The following is a 14,334-nucleotide window of genomic DNA, read 5'->3' as shown; positions in this document are numbered from 1 at the left end:
CAGTGAGAGCTTAGTCACAGAGTGTGGGAGGGAGATTCATCGTGCCCTTTATTATTAAATGCTAAATTAGCATTAATTACCGCAGTTTTTCGCTTTCTACCAAGTGTGACTGATTCAGAAAGCATATGAAGACATCACGCATTACTTCAGGTTCACAGTTTGTTAAAAAATATTTTAAAATATATTTTTTTGAATATTAGAATTTCATGCCCGACAGAATTCCAGTTGAAATTCAATTGTGTTTCTTATGTCTGCAGTAGCAAGGTTATCTGCTCTGTAAATCACATCTCCTGTGCTCTGCTGTCAGGAAACAAGGTAGTTAGTTTGTTCTGTCTACATGAAGAACTTGTTTCCAGACAGTCAATCAAATTACTCATCTCAGTCGGCCATTTTTCAGAGTATTTGCATAAATCAGTGTGTAAAGTTATGCTTAATACCAATGGAATTCAGCCTACCAGCTGCTGTCAATTGAAAACAGTTACTGAAACCCCCTTCCAGCAGACTGAGATGAGAAGGAGCATTTCCCTGTTTGTTACTTTTAGTGTCAAAACCTATTAACATATTTTATATATATATATAAAACAAGGCTAAATGTAATTTCATTTGGAGTAATTCATCCAGGCTTCAGAACTGGGTATTCAAGACTAGGAAATGATATACAACTGTAATAAAAAAACATGAAGAAATGTCAATGTTAATATAAATTATAATTATGTCACTCAGTAGAGCTCATACATCTGCCAAGGCCCAACAGTCACCTTGTGAAACCATTTAGATTCACTAGATCCAGATTGTTATTCGGATCCGCGTCAAATTTCACACACTCTTAATGTCAGTCCCCTAAACATGTCCGTTTTTTTCCATTAATTGTAATCAGAAAAAATAAACGAACATGTTGAAAAACAAACCAACTCACAGTGTTTAAGAAAAAATAAATGTGCTAGTTCTGCCCCCTGATCCGGTTCTGCACCAAATTTAGCCCCAAACCAACCAACAGTCAGGCTATAAAGCAGAATCCATAAAAGCAATTACAAGAGTCACATAAACATCAGGTATTAAAACTCAAATTAAAATGAAAAGGTCAAGCTATTAAAATGACTCAGTGAACAGTAAAACCCCAAAACCTATTTGTATAATCTAAAGTCTGTTAATGATGTCATGACATGGGATTGCCTCTTGCCAGTAAGATTATCCATCCAACACTGTGATACACAGATAAATCATGAATACCAAATACTGCGTGCTCTGCTATTCAACAGCTTTTTGCCTCTGTTAAATTTCAGAGGTTTGCTCTTTCCCATTCCTGCAATGATTTGTTCTAACTAAAAAGTTAGTTTGTCATTCTCATTGTGAATGCCCTAACGACGCCGAGTATTAGATGAAAGAGCAGGATGTGTTTCATTTCAATCTTATTTTAAGTGACGTCTCAAAGTGCCTTTTCTATTACCACTGCCCATTACTGCATTTTCAATTTCCCGACAACTTACATTTTGCAATTAAATCAGTTCACACTATGATATGCTGCTGATATGAGTTGGAGAAGGACAAAAGTGTTAAAAATCGGCACATTGCAAAGTGAAGATTTCGTAAAATTTATTCCCATTTAGAATATCTCTGTATTGATCAGTGCCTTGGCGCCTGAGAGATGATGCCTATAAAAGAGCAGTTTAATATCTATTGAATGTCTCCCTGCAATGATACAAATAGACGTGTGTTACAGCCCCGACGAGCTATAAATGTATCAGCTCGTGTGAGGCTCTTGTATTTGCGTTGGACCGCAGCACTGATGAGCATGTTAAAAATATAGGGTTGCTAGGGTAGAGCTGGTGAGAAGAGCGATCTGTAAAATGAGAAAGAAAGATCGAGAACGATAAATTGAGAGGTAGTTGTGAGGGAGAGAAACAGGCAGAGTGAAAGCAGAGAACAAAGAGGTTGTGAAGAGATACAGAGAAGACAAATGCCAGGAGCGGAAAGGTTGGAGAAAAATGCAAAAAGAGAGGAGAAGAGAGGAGAGGTTGCAACAGGGACAAGGATGCTCATTAGGCTGTCAGATCAGTATGCAATCTTCTGGTATTGTCGACACCAGCTACAGCGTACAGCTCCTTAAGGTGGCACTTGATTTTTTTTTTTAAAGACACGGCCTATAAGGTCAAAGATTAATCAGTCGCAGAGTTGCACCCTCAACCTTTCCAAAGCCATAGGGGGAGGCAGGTATAGGCTGAAGTGTCGGGTGAGGTGGGAGGTGTCAAAACATCGCAGAGGATGTTATGGTTTCATCACAGGATTGGACCATGACGGGCAGCAACAGAGCAGAGTCCCGCACGTGACCCGTTACCTGCTATAATGTCCAAGTTAAATCCGGACCCGCCCGCAGTTAAACATGCATCTTACATACACAGTCACTCATGGCTATGACCTTTCGTCCTCCTGTTTTGATGGTTGTTGAATATCTATGAATGGAATAAAAGCACAAAGCCACTGAGAACGTATTCACCTCTGGCTATTTTTGTATTTATGTGGTCCTAGCTAGTTCAGTGTCAGTACTGACAGTTGCTTGAGCGGAAGTGAAGTGGTCAAAAGTGGTGTCGTAGGCTTTCACAATAAAATAAATCCTAGCGGCAGAGTAGGTTTCATATATTATTTAGATGTTAAAAATATTGCATGATCATTTTAATTTCTGATTTCTTCGGAGAAAATACAACACATAAAACTTAACTGTACAATACACCTGCTGCCCACCCATGTTTATTGAATTTACACCAGTGCCTGTGAATTTATACAAATATATTTGCAACCCATGTTTTTTTCATTACTTTTTACGCTCGGGTACCCGACTCAACAGCTACAGCTCAGGAATTCATTAAAAAAGGTTTCGATCATATCTCTAATTACATGGGGCTGCAGACCAGGACAAATGTTACCATTATTATCTCTCTAACATTAAAAGTGTCTTTAGCTTCATGATAATCTATAGTGTATCTGTAGTCAGTGAAAAGATGTAAAGAGATTCATGAAGTCACTGAGCTGTCAATCTGTCAAACTCCACCATGTCAGGTGTAACAGCCTTTTGATAACATAGATATGACGGAACCGCTTAGATGTTGTGTATATTGTAAGATATACACACTATAGTTCATGCCTCACTCTCCTGATGCATGAACACGACTCAAAGCACATATTGGTTTTCTTGTATGCTAATTCAATTTTACCTCCTTCATTCTTCCCCCCTAAGGCTCAGCTTTGCTCTGTTTTTCCCCTCCCGTCTGTTACGGGTGTGGAAACAATATGAGAAAAAATATACAAGGGAGGCTCCACTGTCAGCTCGCAAGCCGGCAAGTGCCTTTATTCTGTCGACTGCTGCCGTAAACTGCCGATTGTTGATGTTCTTCTCTTCTAGGTAGTGGGAGAGTGGCGCTTTAGCAAGATCCACTGTGACATCTTTGTCACTCTAGATGTGATGATGTGTACAGCCAGCATCCTCAATCTCTGTGCCATCAGCATTGATCGGTGAGTGTGTCACTTCACAGATTGTTAAGTCCTGTCTGTCATGCCTCCTGCATGGATTCCTGATGAGATCTGCGCCCCCTGAAAAACAGAGGGCGCAACTCAGTGCATGTCTGTCAAAGCACACGTGTCAGTTTACACACTTTATGCAATTTCCACACGCGGATTTCACACCACACAAAACACCTACATTCCATGTGTATTTATACTGTAGCACAATAGTCACTTTAATTTCTCTTCAGCAGATGTGCCAGTTATAATTGTAAACATCTTAAATGGAAATTAAAAAACGTGTGTGTGATTTAGTGAACACCTGCGAATGAAATCTAATGGAGAAGTTGTGGACTCCTGGCAGCCCGAACTTAGACGCAGCTTATATTTCAGTCATAGACCACAACAACCACTCATAACAGTGGGCAAGTCAAAGGAATATCGAAAATGACACATAAATACATAAACATAAATCTGCAAATATATATACTTTAAAGGATAGAAATAACACAAGTCATGAACAGAACGTAGAGAAGGCTGAGATAGAAAAGAAAGTATGGGAAAAAGTCAACACAAAATCACCACCACAAATCTCTATTCAATAAAAAAGGTTAAAGAAGAGGGGAGGTGGTATTAAGTTCAGGTCTTAATGGCCAAGAAAATATACAATCTCATTCTATAGGCTCCACTTAGAAGGCATAGAGTATATTTCAGTAGCTATAAATCCTGTATGTGTTCACCTCCAGTGGTTTAATTTGCCGCTGTGATTTATGGTTGTACATCACTGCTTAGTCTGAAAAGACGTGAAGTCAGGAGGGCATTGAAATACTGCGTCTTCATCCTGGTGTAAAGTTGCTCTTTAACAACAATCCTCGTTTAAAAGCTTCTGATATATACACGGTGTGAGTGCACAGCAACTCCATTCACTCCCAATGGAAACGAGAGTCTGACATTGGAAGTAGTTTTCATTTAAACCTGCAATTATTGATCTGAGGGCAGTGAAAAACTTAGTCCGTCTGCAGTTTCGGTGCTGGACTGTTAGTGTGCAGTGGACCTTTAAGGTATAAAAAGCTGCATTTTGGAGCTGGAGATGACATCATGAGAGGGATAAACGAGTCAGAACAAATAGAGAAAATGTAAAAAAACAGGTTAAGAAATAAATGTAGAGAGCTGAAGGAACCGTAGAGTAGGGTAATAATTCTCTCTGGCTTCATCACTCCAAGCAAAACTTTGCGCCCACACATAATTATGTGATTAACTATTAGTAATAAAATATGAATGATTATAACAACTTTAAATAAATACACAAACAGATCAATTGCAATTTAAAATGCCCGAGTGTGACAATAACTTGTGACAAGACCTCATCCTCCTGGATTCATTAGTGCCGCCTCCGAAAATAAAGTCAATCACTCACACATACAATAATCACAAACAGCTGAAGGAAGCAGAGTTGCACGGGAAAGCCGTCCATCCGAGGGGCACGTAAAGGTTGAGCTCTCAATATTAAAACTGTACCAAGTAATTAGGTAAAGCTGACGACCAGAATATGTCTTCAACGTGCACGAGCTTGTTTATTGTGACCGAAGAACTCGTGGATCATTCTGAAGAATACCAAGGACATAACGTTTCCTGTATTTTCTATTTTACAGAATTCAGTCGTATTTAATTTGACGTGATTTTCTGCTCGGCTGCATTTTTATCTCAAACCCATACGCATGATAAATATTCACAATGGTTCCACACAGACACAATTTCAGCTCTTATTGAAAGGACTGAATTAGAATACAAATGTCACTCCTACGTGGGAGAAAGGCTTATTAGTCGATATAATCTCGTGGTAGATCATTGTTCACTGTATGTGAATGTGAAATGATGGTTAGAAGCATGCCAGAGAGAGGAATTGCATCCCAATTTACATTTAGACATTATTTTTAGAACTTTGTGTTTGCACGCTCTGTACTTTTGAATGCTCATCACTGACAGAATGAGTTAGACTTTAACCAATCACTTTTCCTGGTTTGAGTACTTTTCAGGAACGCTGGTTTGTAAAAGTTCACATCGGAGTGAGGTTTTCTTTTATTTCCATTTATCATTTCACCTGAAGGTAGCATCGTTATTTATACATCAGGGAAGTGTTTCTTTCTCTCCCAGCTTTGTTCTGTGGAGCAAATTCGGATGTGGTCAAAAACTGGCTACATTCAGCAGGACATCAGCTCAGTTAATTACTCTATTGTAAAGAGGATGAATACATTATTATTAGTTGGAGCTTGGGTGCACTCCAGTCCAATCAGCTACTCGCTTTTCCTTTGGAAGACGGCGTTAACTGGACCTAAGAGAACGCTGCTTTTGTGTGGGAGGTGATATGAAACATACACAAGCCAAATATTGTTTGACAAAAATCCAATTATGTTGCCAATAGTCAGATGACTTTGAGGTTGACTAAATGTTACACAAGACATTGATCTCAGAGGAATTCAGTTTCAGTGAAACTTAGCAAGGCTTTATATTTAGTTAGTCACATTTGGATGTTTCAATGTACAATACACTGCTCCAAAAAGAGGTGAGACATTAATCCTTTGCTCTTTCCTAATTATGAGATAAAATGTGATAATATTATGTATAAACAGAAAATATGTGCAGGATAACCTATAGGGTCTGGTGCAGAAAAGCATCGTCATCTGTCAAATGTAATGATAAAATAGGAAATGTATTATTATGATATACTATTATTACTAAATTATAGACACATTTACATATTTAATTGAGAATCAAACCTCCAATAAATGTGGAATGTAACTTTTACCTTCAAGGTACCAATATGTAATGTGGCATTCAGAATTACACATCCCATTAATTTCAAACTGCAGATGTATTATCTTCGAGACTTAACCCATGTGAAAGTGAAAGCCTTGGCGACTCAATACAGATCAGATGTATTTCCTTTAATCCCATGTACTTGATCCAGGACCAGTGAACAAGCTGTGAACACACAATTGACATATCATAATCCTTTAAGTCGATATGCTGAGCTTTTTAGCAAACAGTCGATTATTAACACACGCAGCAGTTGGGGATTAAGAGTCATGTTCACCTGGGGAACAAAAAAACATTATTCTCCTTTTAGCTCTGTTTTTGGTCTCCAACTGAAAACAACGAGTGGTGGGAATGGACCAAACAGTAAAGTTATGGTCTGACAAGTAAAGATTGGAGAAAAAAGCCCCTTAAAGCCAAGGGAGCTGCAAATGTGATGAAAGAGTAATGTAAAAGTGAAGGAGGCCAAGCTGAACATATAGGGGACCGCATAATTTTACAGGTGAGTGTGTGCAGCAAACGCTATAAGAAGATTACCTGAGCGTTAAATTGTCCTCTTTGCAGGCGGGACTGAAGGATCAATTTCTTTCATTTTATGTAAGTTAACAACCTCTCATGTGCCACTTGTGGTGCAGAGGGCTCAGCTTCCAGCCCCAAAATTGGAATACAGGTGCAGGTGGAAAAAAAACATTTTCCTTTGCTAACAATGAAGCTGATTGAACCTTCTCATCCTGCAAAAGCACTGTGGGCCAATTTGTTTCACCCATGACTTAAAGGTACACAGTGTTGTACAAGCCACAGAAACATACAGGGAATAATACAATTACCTTAGATTTAATCCTTACTTCTCTTCTGGCTTTTCATAGAGAAGCCAGTCATAATAAAAGCCTCGCTCACTTGGCTGAAGTTCAAAAACAAATTACACAAAAAATCGATGTATGGGACATTGTAAAAAAAAAGCTGTGCATTTCCTGGTGATTACAGCAAGCTCACTAATAGAATCAACCGATGTAGCAAGGTTAAATGATAAGGTCTTTCCTGTGAGACACTGGACGATAAAGACACAGCCTTCCTCACACGACCTCATCCTCACTTAGACGGCAGCACAGAGCACATGGCTGTTTCCAAAGGGCCGGGCCAACGAGAGCTGATCCAAGGCGACAGGCAGCGTTTCTTGTTTAACCAACCTGCAGGTTCCTTGGTCCAACTTTAAGCACTGATTAAGAAACAGAAAGGCAAGGCAATTTTATTTATAAAGCGCCTTTCACACACACAGGTAGATTCAAGGCGCTGTACAGAGACGTTAAAACACAACACTTTAATACAAAATGAATAGAAAACAATTTAAAATCTGAAATACAGGATCAATCGGTATCAGAAAATTAGGAAATAAGGTGAGAGGGGAAATTTATTCAAATAAAATAAATGGAAAATTGTAGAACAATTCAATAAAAATGGAATGAAATACAATAATGGTTAGACCTTATGAAATAGCTTAGTTAAAGGTGCTTGTGAACAAGGAAAATCCAGCACTGTGCTGCTTAGTGACTAAAAGCTGCTTGTCCATCTTTAGATTTTGCCCTGTGGACCAGTAGCAGACCACTCCCCAGTGATCAGAGGTCTCACAGGATTGTATTGGACCAACATGTCTGTTATGTATTTGGGAGCAGCTCCATTAAGCGATTTAAAAAATGAGCTGTTAAACATTTAAATCAGTGCCGTGTCTAACTTGTTGCCAGTGATTTAAGAACATTGTGATGTGGGCAGTCTTTTTAGATTTGATCATAAATCTTGCAGATGAATTTTGAATTTACCCGTGAATCAGACATGAACTCAAATCATACGTTCAGGATAAACATACATTTCATGCATGCTAACCAAAGCCTCTATTTCCCCCCCCTCACCCCTTACAGCTACACGGCGGTCGCGATGCCAATGCTGTACAATACTCGCTACAGTTCCAGGAGACGGGTCACAGTAATGATCTCCGTGGTGTGGGTACTGTCTTTCGCCATATCGTGTCCCCTGTTGTTCGGCCTGAATAACACAGGTAAGAGGGCGATATCCGTGCACGTCTGCTCTGCTGTCTTTGAAACAGGAATGTTTTCCCATGGTGTGTGACTAAATTGGTGGAGCAGATAGTGCAGCTGTATTGTATTATTCATTGGTTACATCCACTGCACAGTACAGGATGTACAACGTAGACACATATACATTGTGAATCATTATCTGGCAAGTCTTTTAAAGGCTTTCCCATAGTTGCATTGGTATTGCACTCAAGCAGAATGTAAATGTCAGTGCCCATTTGCAGTTTGTATAGAAGTGAAAACAAACTAACGCATTCTTTTGAAATTTTATCGCCCATATCAGTATTCGATTACTTCATATTGACATGTATCTAGCTTTAGCCTTAGGCCCCGAGGCTGCTTATTGCACAGAACAGGGGCTTTAAAGTGGGATTACAGTTAAACCAGGTTCTGATTAAGAGCTTTTTTCTTTGGAGGCGCCTGCTTGTTGCTGACAGCTTACATCCTGTCACTTTGAAGCTCCACTCATCCCTTCGAGAGCCTTTGTGTACTGTCAATGGACTCATACGTTCTGTGCATGCTGTTTGGAAGCATGAAAGTGGGGATCTCAGTAGAAGGAGCCACTGAAACCAAATCAGTCAATATCTGTGTTTGATGTAGCGCAACTGCTGTGTGTGATGTGGCCAATGTTTGAGACTGTAAAACTTGTCAGAAGTGGCTGGTGATCATTGCAAACGCAGATGAAGAAAACTCCAGATTTCTTTCCAAATGGATAGAGTCCTTCTACCCAAAGCAAACATGATGCAGTTAAAGCACAGTGGTCCTTTTTGTCAAAGCTGAGGGTTTTCTTTAGGATCCTACGTTTCCCATAATGCCAACTTATTGCCTCACTTCCAGTTTGTAATTCAGGCTGTTGAAAGTTATTAGAAATCCTTCTCCTGATGAGTGGACTGAGCCACAGCCACCCTGAAGTGTGGAGGTAACACTTGATCTGCTGAATTTTGGGTTTTCACGTCACAATGTAGTGAGCAGACTAAAGAATCTTTTATAACTGTATAACTGTCCTCATCAGCAGGTGGGCTGCATCCAACTACACTTGACATTGGTTGGTTTATAGACGGGGGGGATTTAATGTTGACCTGTTGTCGATTCAGCTCCGGAAAAATTGTCTTCCCATTCGACTGAAAAAAATTAATCAATCCGTTTATTTAGTTTATTTCGTTGCCACTTTAATATCTATATAGTATTACTACCAGTAAAATGAATGTCCTGTTGTCCAAATTTAATATCTTTGGAAGCTTTTTTTTCTTCAGTGGTAAAGACTACGTGAAATCCCCTGAGCCACTTATGCCTCTTTCTCTTCTTCTATTGTTTAAATATGACTCAACTTACTCTAATTGGTCTAAAAGTCCAAACTATCAAGAAAAATAACTATATATACTACATTTTGGTCTGAGCCCCCTTTCCCATCTTTTATTTTGGTTCAGACTCAATTGAAATATTTATTTGAAAGCCCCTCAGTTGTGCATTCTTTGCAACTAATGCTCATTTTGAAGCTGCTTTGAGATGCTGAACATGCACACCTGACGGGGCTTTCACACCCACCTTGTTTGGTCCGGACCTTCAGACATTTAAGTTTAGTATAAGACTTGTCTCACTTGTCTCGTCTGTAAGTTGTCGGTGATGCAGCTTTTGGGGAAAATTTGGCTTGTTTTAGAAATAAATCGATCAAATCTAAAATTACAAGCAACTAAAGCAGAGTCTAAAACTGGGGTGATATGATCTCTACATTTGGCAACAGACAGAAACTCTGTGGCAGCAGTCTGGGTAAGCTAAAAGGGGACCGCAAAGAGAGGTAGCGAGGAAATTATGGGAATGACCTCCAACTCAGAGTAGTGTAGTCACGTATTTTGAATGAAGTTGCAAGAGATTAAAAGCCTGCTGCAAGTTCAAACTAATTTCCCCATTTTACTGCAGAAAGTTCCAGAAGTCAGAGTGACAGGCACACACAGAACTACACTCTAAAAAAGAGCATGTTTGATGGAACATAACATCCAGTCTGAAGTGTTTATTCACCGTGTGCTTATCTCCACAGCTACTCGTGATGAGTCTCTCTGTGTAATCGCCAATCCGGCTTTTGTGGTGTACTCCTCCATTGTGTCCTTCTATGTTCCCTTCATCATCACTCTGCTGGTTTATGTGCAAATTTATGTGGTCCTGAGGAAGCGCAGGAAACGTGTAAACACAAAACCAAAGCAGCGAATGTGTCAGGCCGTCGACCCTGATGCAGCCACATCGCTGAAGGTGAGCTGCTTCCAACAAATCGTCTCCTGTTTACAGCGAACACCTTTACAGCCTCAGCATCAAAACAGATCGACTTTATTGCACCAGAGCTCTTTATCTTCTCAGCACATTTTAGACTCATGTCTTTTTCAACCAGTTTGAGAAAAAAAAACATCAAAACGCTAAAATATCTTCCTAATCAAACTGCAATCAATACATTTCTCAACCCATTCACACTTCATTGTTTTATGAACAGGCGCTGTATTACATAACATCACACTTCTGGGAAAACCCAGACAAGAGGAGGATTGATTTTTTCATAGGGTGGGAAAAAAAGGATATTGTTCAAGGCAAGGGATTGAAAGGGCAAAGGTCAGTTATACCTGAGAGCCTTTTCAAGTGTTTTTCCCCTTACATGTAATAGTAATATGCTACTGTATAACTGGTTCAGGCCTGGAGACCAGGTATAATCTTCATGCATTTACTGTTACGTATCAGTGTCAGAAGCCACCACGCAACACTAACTATGATGGCTCTCAAACGACCTTTCGATCGATTGATTTTTCTGACACTAAAACCCAGTGGTCACTGCACAGGAAGCCAAGTAATGCTTTTGATCCAGTGCATTACCCATGTTCATGCATGGCTTTACTCAGTGCTCTCTGTGTGCATGATATAGGAGGAGGTCAGGGGGAAAGAATAACAACAGACAGACGGCATTTCCTTTATACGGAAGAAAGACAACACACAACTATACAACATTAACAGATTAATTTAAAGTTGTGTTCCCCTCATGTTGCTAACTGTTGGATGAGTTTGTTTTGTCTTTCTAAAATAACCTCAGCCACAAACATGTTTCACACTGACAAGTCAATTGACTTCCAGCTACAGTTGAAGCCGCAGATCAGATTCTTGCTAAACTGCCTTTCTGTGGCGGAGCTGGGTCTAGCCTCATTTGACCTGGTAGGCAGAGCTTCGACAGCTCTTTTGTCAGTCTTGCTTTGACATTGTATCCTCTCCTTGCCTGACACAGCTGCTTTCCTTTCAGGATAAGTGCACTCATCCAGAGGATGTGACGTTGTGCACCATGATTGTTAAGACTAATGGGAGTTTTCCTGTCAACAAGAAGAAAGTGGTGCGTGAGTTTATTATTTTGTTACCCTTTGTTTAATTGTTGGGAATATATATTTATTTTACCTGTAAAAGATTTAGTGCATTGTCACCTTGCCATTTCCCCCCATTTCTCAGAGGAAATATAGCCTGAAAGGGCATCTTTCTGCCTTTGTGAGCATAGCAAATCTAAATCAAAGATTAAAATGTATCTATTTGATCATTTATCTATTTATTATGCGTTATTTTAAATGTCAACCATCTTACAATAACCTGAATGAAAGTTGTTCACCGGCTTCTACGTCTTTTTCTGCTAACTCTGTCCTTGCTCAGATTTTCATCAAAGACGTGATCAATGAGGGGGAAGATCTGGAGCTGGACGAGCTGAACAACAGCGGCAGCAGCAGCCAGAGGCAGAAGCAGCAGTCGCAGTGTGCTCTTGGAGACATTCCGGCCACGAGCCACCAGCAACTGATGCCCAGCAAGGCCAACAACAGCCCCACGTCCACACCTCCCACACCCCCCGAGGAGGCCCAGAAAGCAGAGAAGAACGGAGACCCTACCAAGGTGGCTCATGGGGATCCGGCACCGGTTGTGGCCAAAGCCTTTCAGACGCAGGCCTTACCTAACGGCAAAACTCAGACCTCTGTGAAAACTATGAACATGAACAAGAGGAAGATCTCCCAGCAGAAGGAGAAGAAGGCCACTCAAATGTTAGCCATTGTTCTTGGTAAGTCCCTTTTTTTTTATTTCTCATCTGCCATAAATGATTTATGATTAGTTACAGTGAAGACAAGTTCAATCAAATGCTATTTTATCTGAGTGAAATAAAAACTTGGTAAATGCTAAATAACATGCAGTGCTCACAACATCAAACCAGCGGGGGGATTGTTCAGAATCCAAGTTCCAAATATTTGTTATTAACCACAATGTTATTCTGCAGTTTGCAGTTTAGAAAGCATATTATCTTCTAAACAAGCTCGGCTGCCTCCATATTTTTATTTCCATAATTTTTTTTTGTAATGACCTAAAACAGAGCTTGAAAACAAGTCAGACAGTGATGCAACGAAAGGAAATCATTCTGATTCCTGTGTTTTAGAGTCCAACTCTTCGGTATTTGTGTATTTAAGGTCAGAGCTTCCTTCTTTGTCACTTTCCCCCCTCACTCTCTCTCTGTCTTTTCCCGTCTCTCCTCAGGTGTCTTCATCATATGCTGGCTGCCGTTCTTCATCACACACATCTTGAACACCCACTGCACGAAATGCAAAGTTCCCGCCGAGATGTACAACGCTTTCACTTGGCTGGGCTACGTGAACAGCGCTGTGAACCCCATCATATACACCACCTTCAACGTCGAGTTCAGAAAGGCGTTCATAAAGATCTTGCACTGCTAAACTGCAGCGTCATTCGTCTCATCAGACTGAGGGAGGGGTGAAGAATAAAAAAAAAACATCTTTTCTGTCAAATACCTCATCCTGCGAAGGAAATGCACCACAGGGGAAAGCCGCGATTCGCTTTTTAAAAAGGAACAGAACTGAACGAGTGGGAAAAACTTGACTGTGTCTTACTCGATGACACGTTGGCTCTATCTGTGAATGGTTTGTGGACTTCAAATCACTGAATGTAAAACAAGAAATGTCTGTAACAATGACTTGTTCCATAGAGAAAGAAATATGTACCATTGTTCTCTGAAAATCATTGTGCTTGTCGCGTAAGGAGCCATCTGTGTATACCACACACGTACAAGTTGCAAACTGCTTTTTATTGTGTGTGTAATTTATGTTATGAAGATGGAGATTTTCTGCAGATCTTATAGATATCAAGTCAGTGTTCATTGCAGTGTTAAAGCTCAGACGTGAGCTCTTAATCTTAAAACCTGTCACTGGTTGGAATGTGTGTTTGAGACAAGAGACAATTTACTTGCTGTATAATGTGGCAATGCCAATATCCACATATTTGCAATTTTATAAATTGGAAAAATCATGTTATTATTATTATTATTATTATTATTATTATTATTATTATTATTATTATTATTATCACTATTATACTTATCATTCTTTGCTGTAAATAGTTTTTTCTTAACACATTAACTGTGATTATGCCTGCAATTGAAATGTGATGCATGCTACATTGCTCCTCTACTTGACTTCTCATGAAATGTATGTTTAGCAAAAAATGACAAAAGATGTCCAATAAATGAAGTTCTGAGACACTGTAACGTGCCACATGAAAATCAGTGTTTGCTGTTTCAATACAGATACCAGACACCCAACAATAACCTGTCGGTGTTTACCAGCCTCACTCTTCCTCCCAGGATTGGTCTGCAGCTGAGTAATGTTGACTGTAATTATAACTGAGCGTCGCTGCTGTGCCAGGGGTCCTGCAGCACACTAATAAACTGTATGTGGACTTTGCAGCTCCCAGGTGTAATCGTGTGGATGTGTGCATCACTGTGAGCAGCTCCCCAGGGCCTTTGCTAAGCAAGAATGGGGTGAACTGAAATGCCAGTTGCAGCAATACATCTGTGTGTGTGTATTGTTTCGGCCTGCATCATTTTCACATCGGCAATAACCATATATCTGAGTGGTTGTGACAGTTTACA

At 39.9% G+C, this 14,334-nt stretch overlaps 1 protein-coding gene across 2 annotated transcripts in view; it reads left to right on the top strand.

Moving 5' to 3' along the window:
- Positions 1-13,945, top strand: part of drd2a (dopamine receptor D2a) — a 43,303-nt gene extending 29,358 nt beyond the window's left edge. For both annotated transcript variants that reach the window (XM_034604871.1, XM_034604869.1), the window contains exons 3-8: positions 3,398-3,507; positions 8,223-8,359; positions 10,432-10,640; positions 11,668-11,754; positions 12,063-12,459; positions 12,927-13,945. In XM_034604871.1, the coding sequence (XP_034460762.1) occupies positions 3,398-3,507; positions 8,223-8,359; positions 10,432-10,640; positions 11,668-11,754; positions 12,063-12,459; positions 12,927-13,123 (1,137 nt within the window). In that variant the 3' untranslated portion in view covers positions 13,124-13,945. The remainder of the gene's footprint in view (positions 1-3,397; positions 3,508-8,222; positions 8,360-10,431; positions 10,641-11,667; positions 11,755-12,062; positions 12,460-12,926) is intronic.
- Positions 13,946-14,334: the final 389 nt, after the last annotated feature.

Source organism: Hippoglossus hippoglossus, chromosome 13 (assembly GCF_009819705.1).
Source record: "Hippoglossus hippoglossus isolate fHipHip1 chromosome 13, fHipHip1.pri, whole genome shotgun sequence".
Taxonomy (NCBI): Eukaryota; Metazoa; Chordata; class Actinopteri; order Pleuronectiformes; family Pleuronectidae; genus Hippoglossus; species Hippoglossus hippoglossus.
This window is presented reverse-complemented; position numbering and strand designations above follow the sequence as displayed.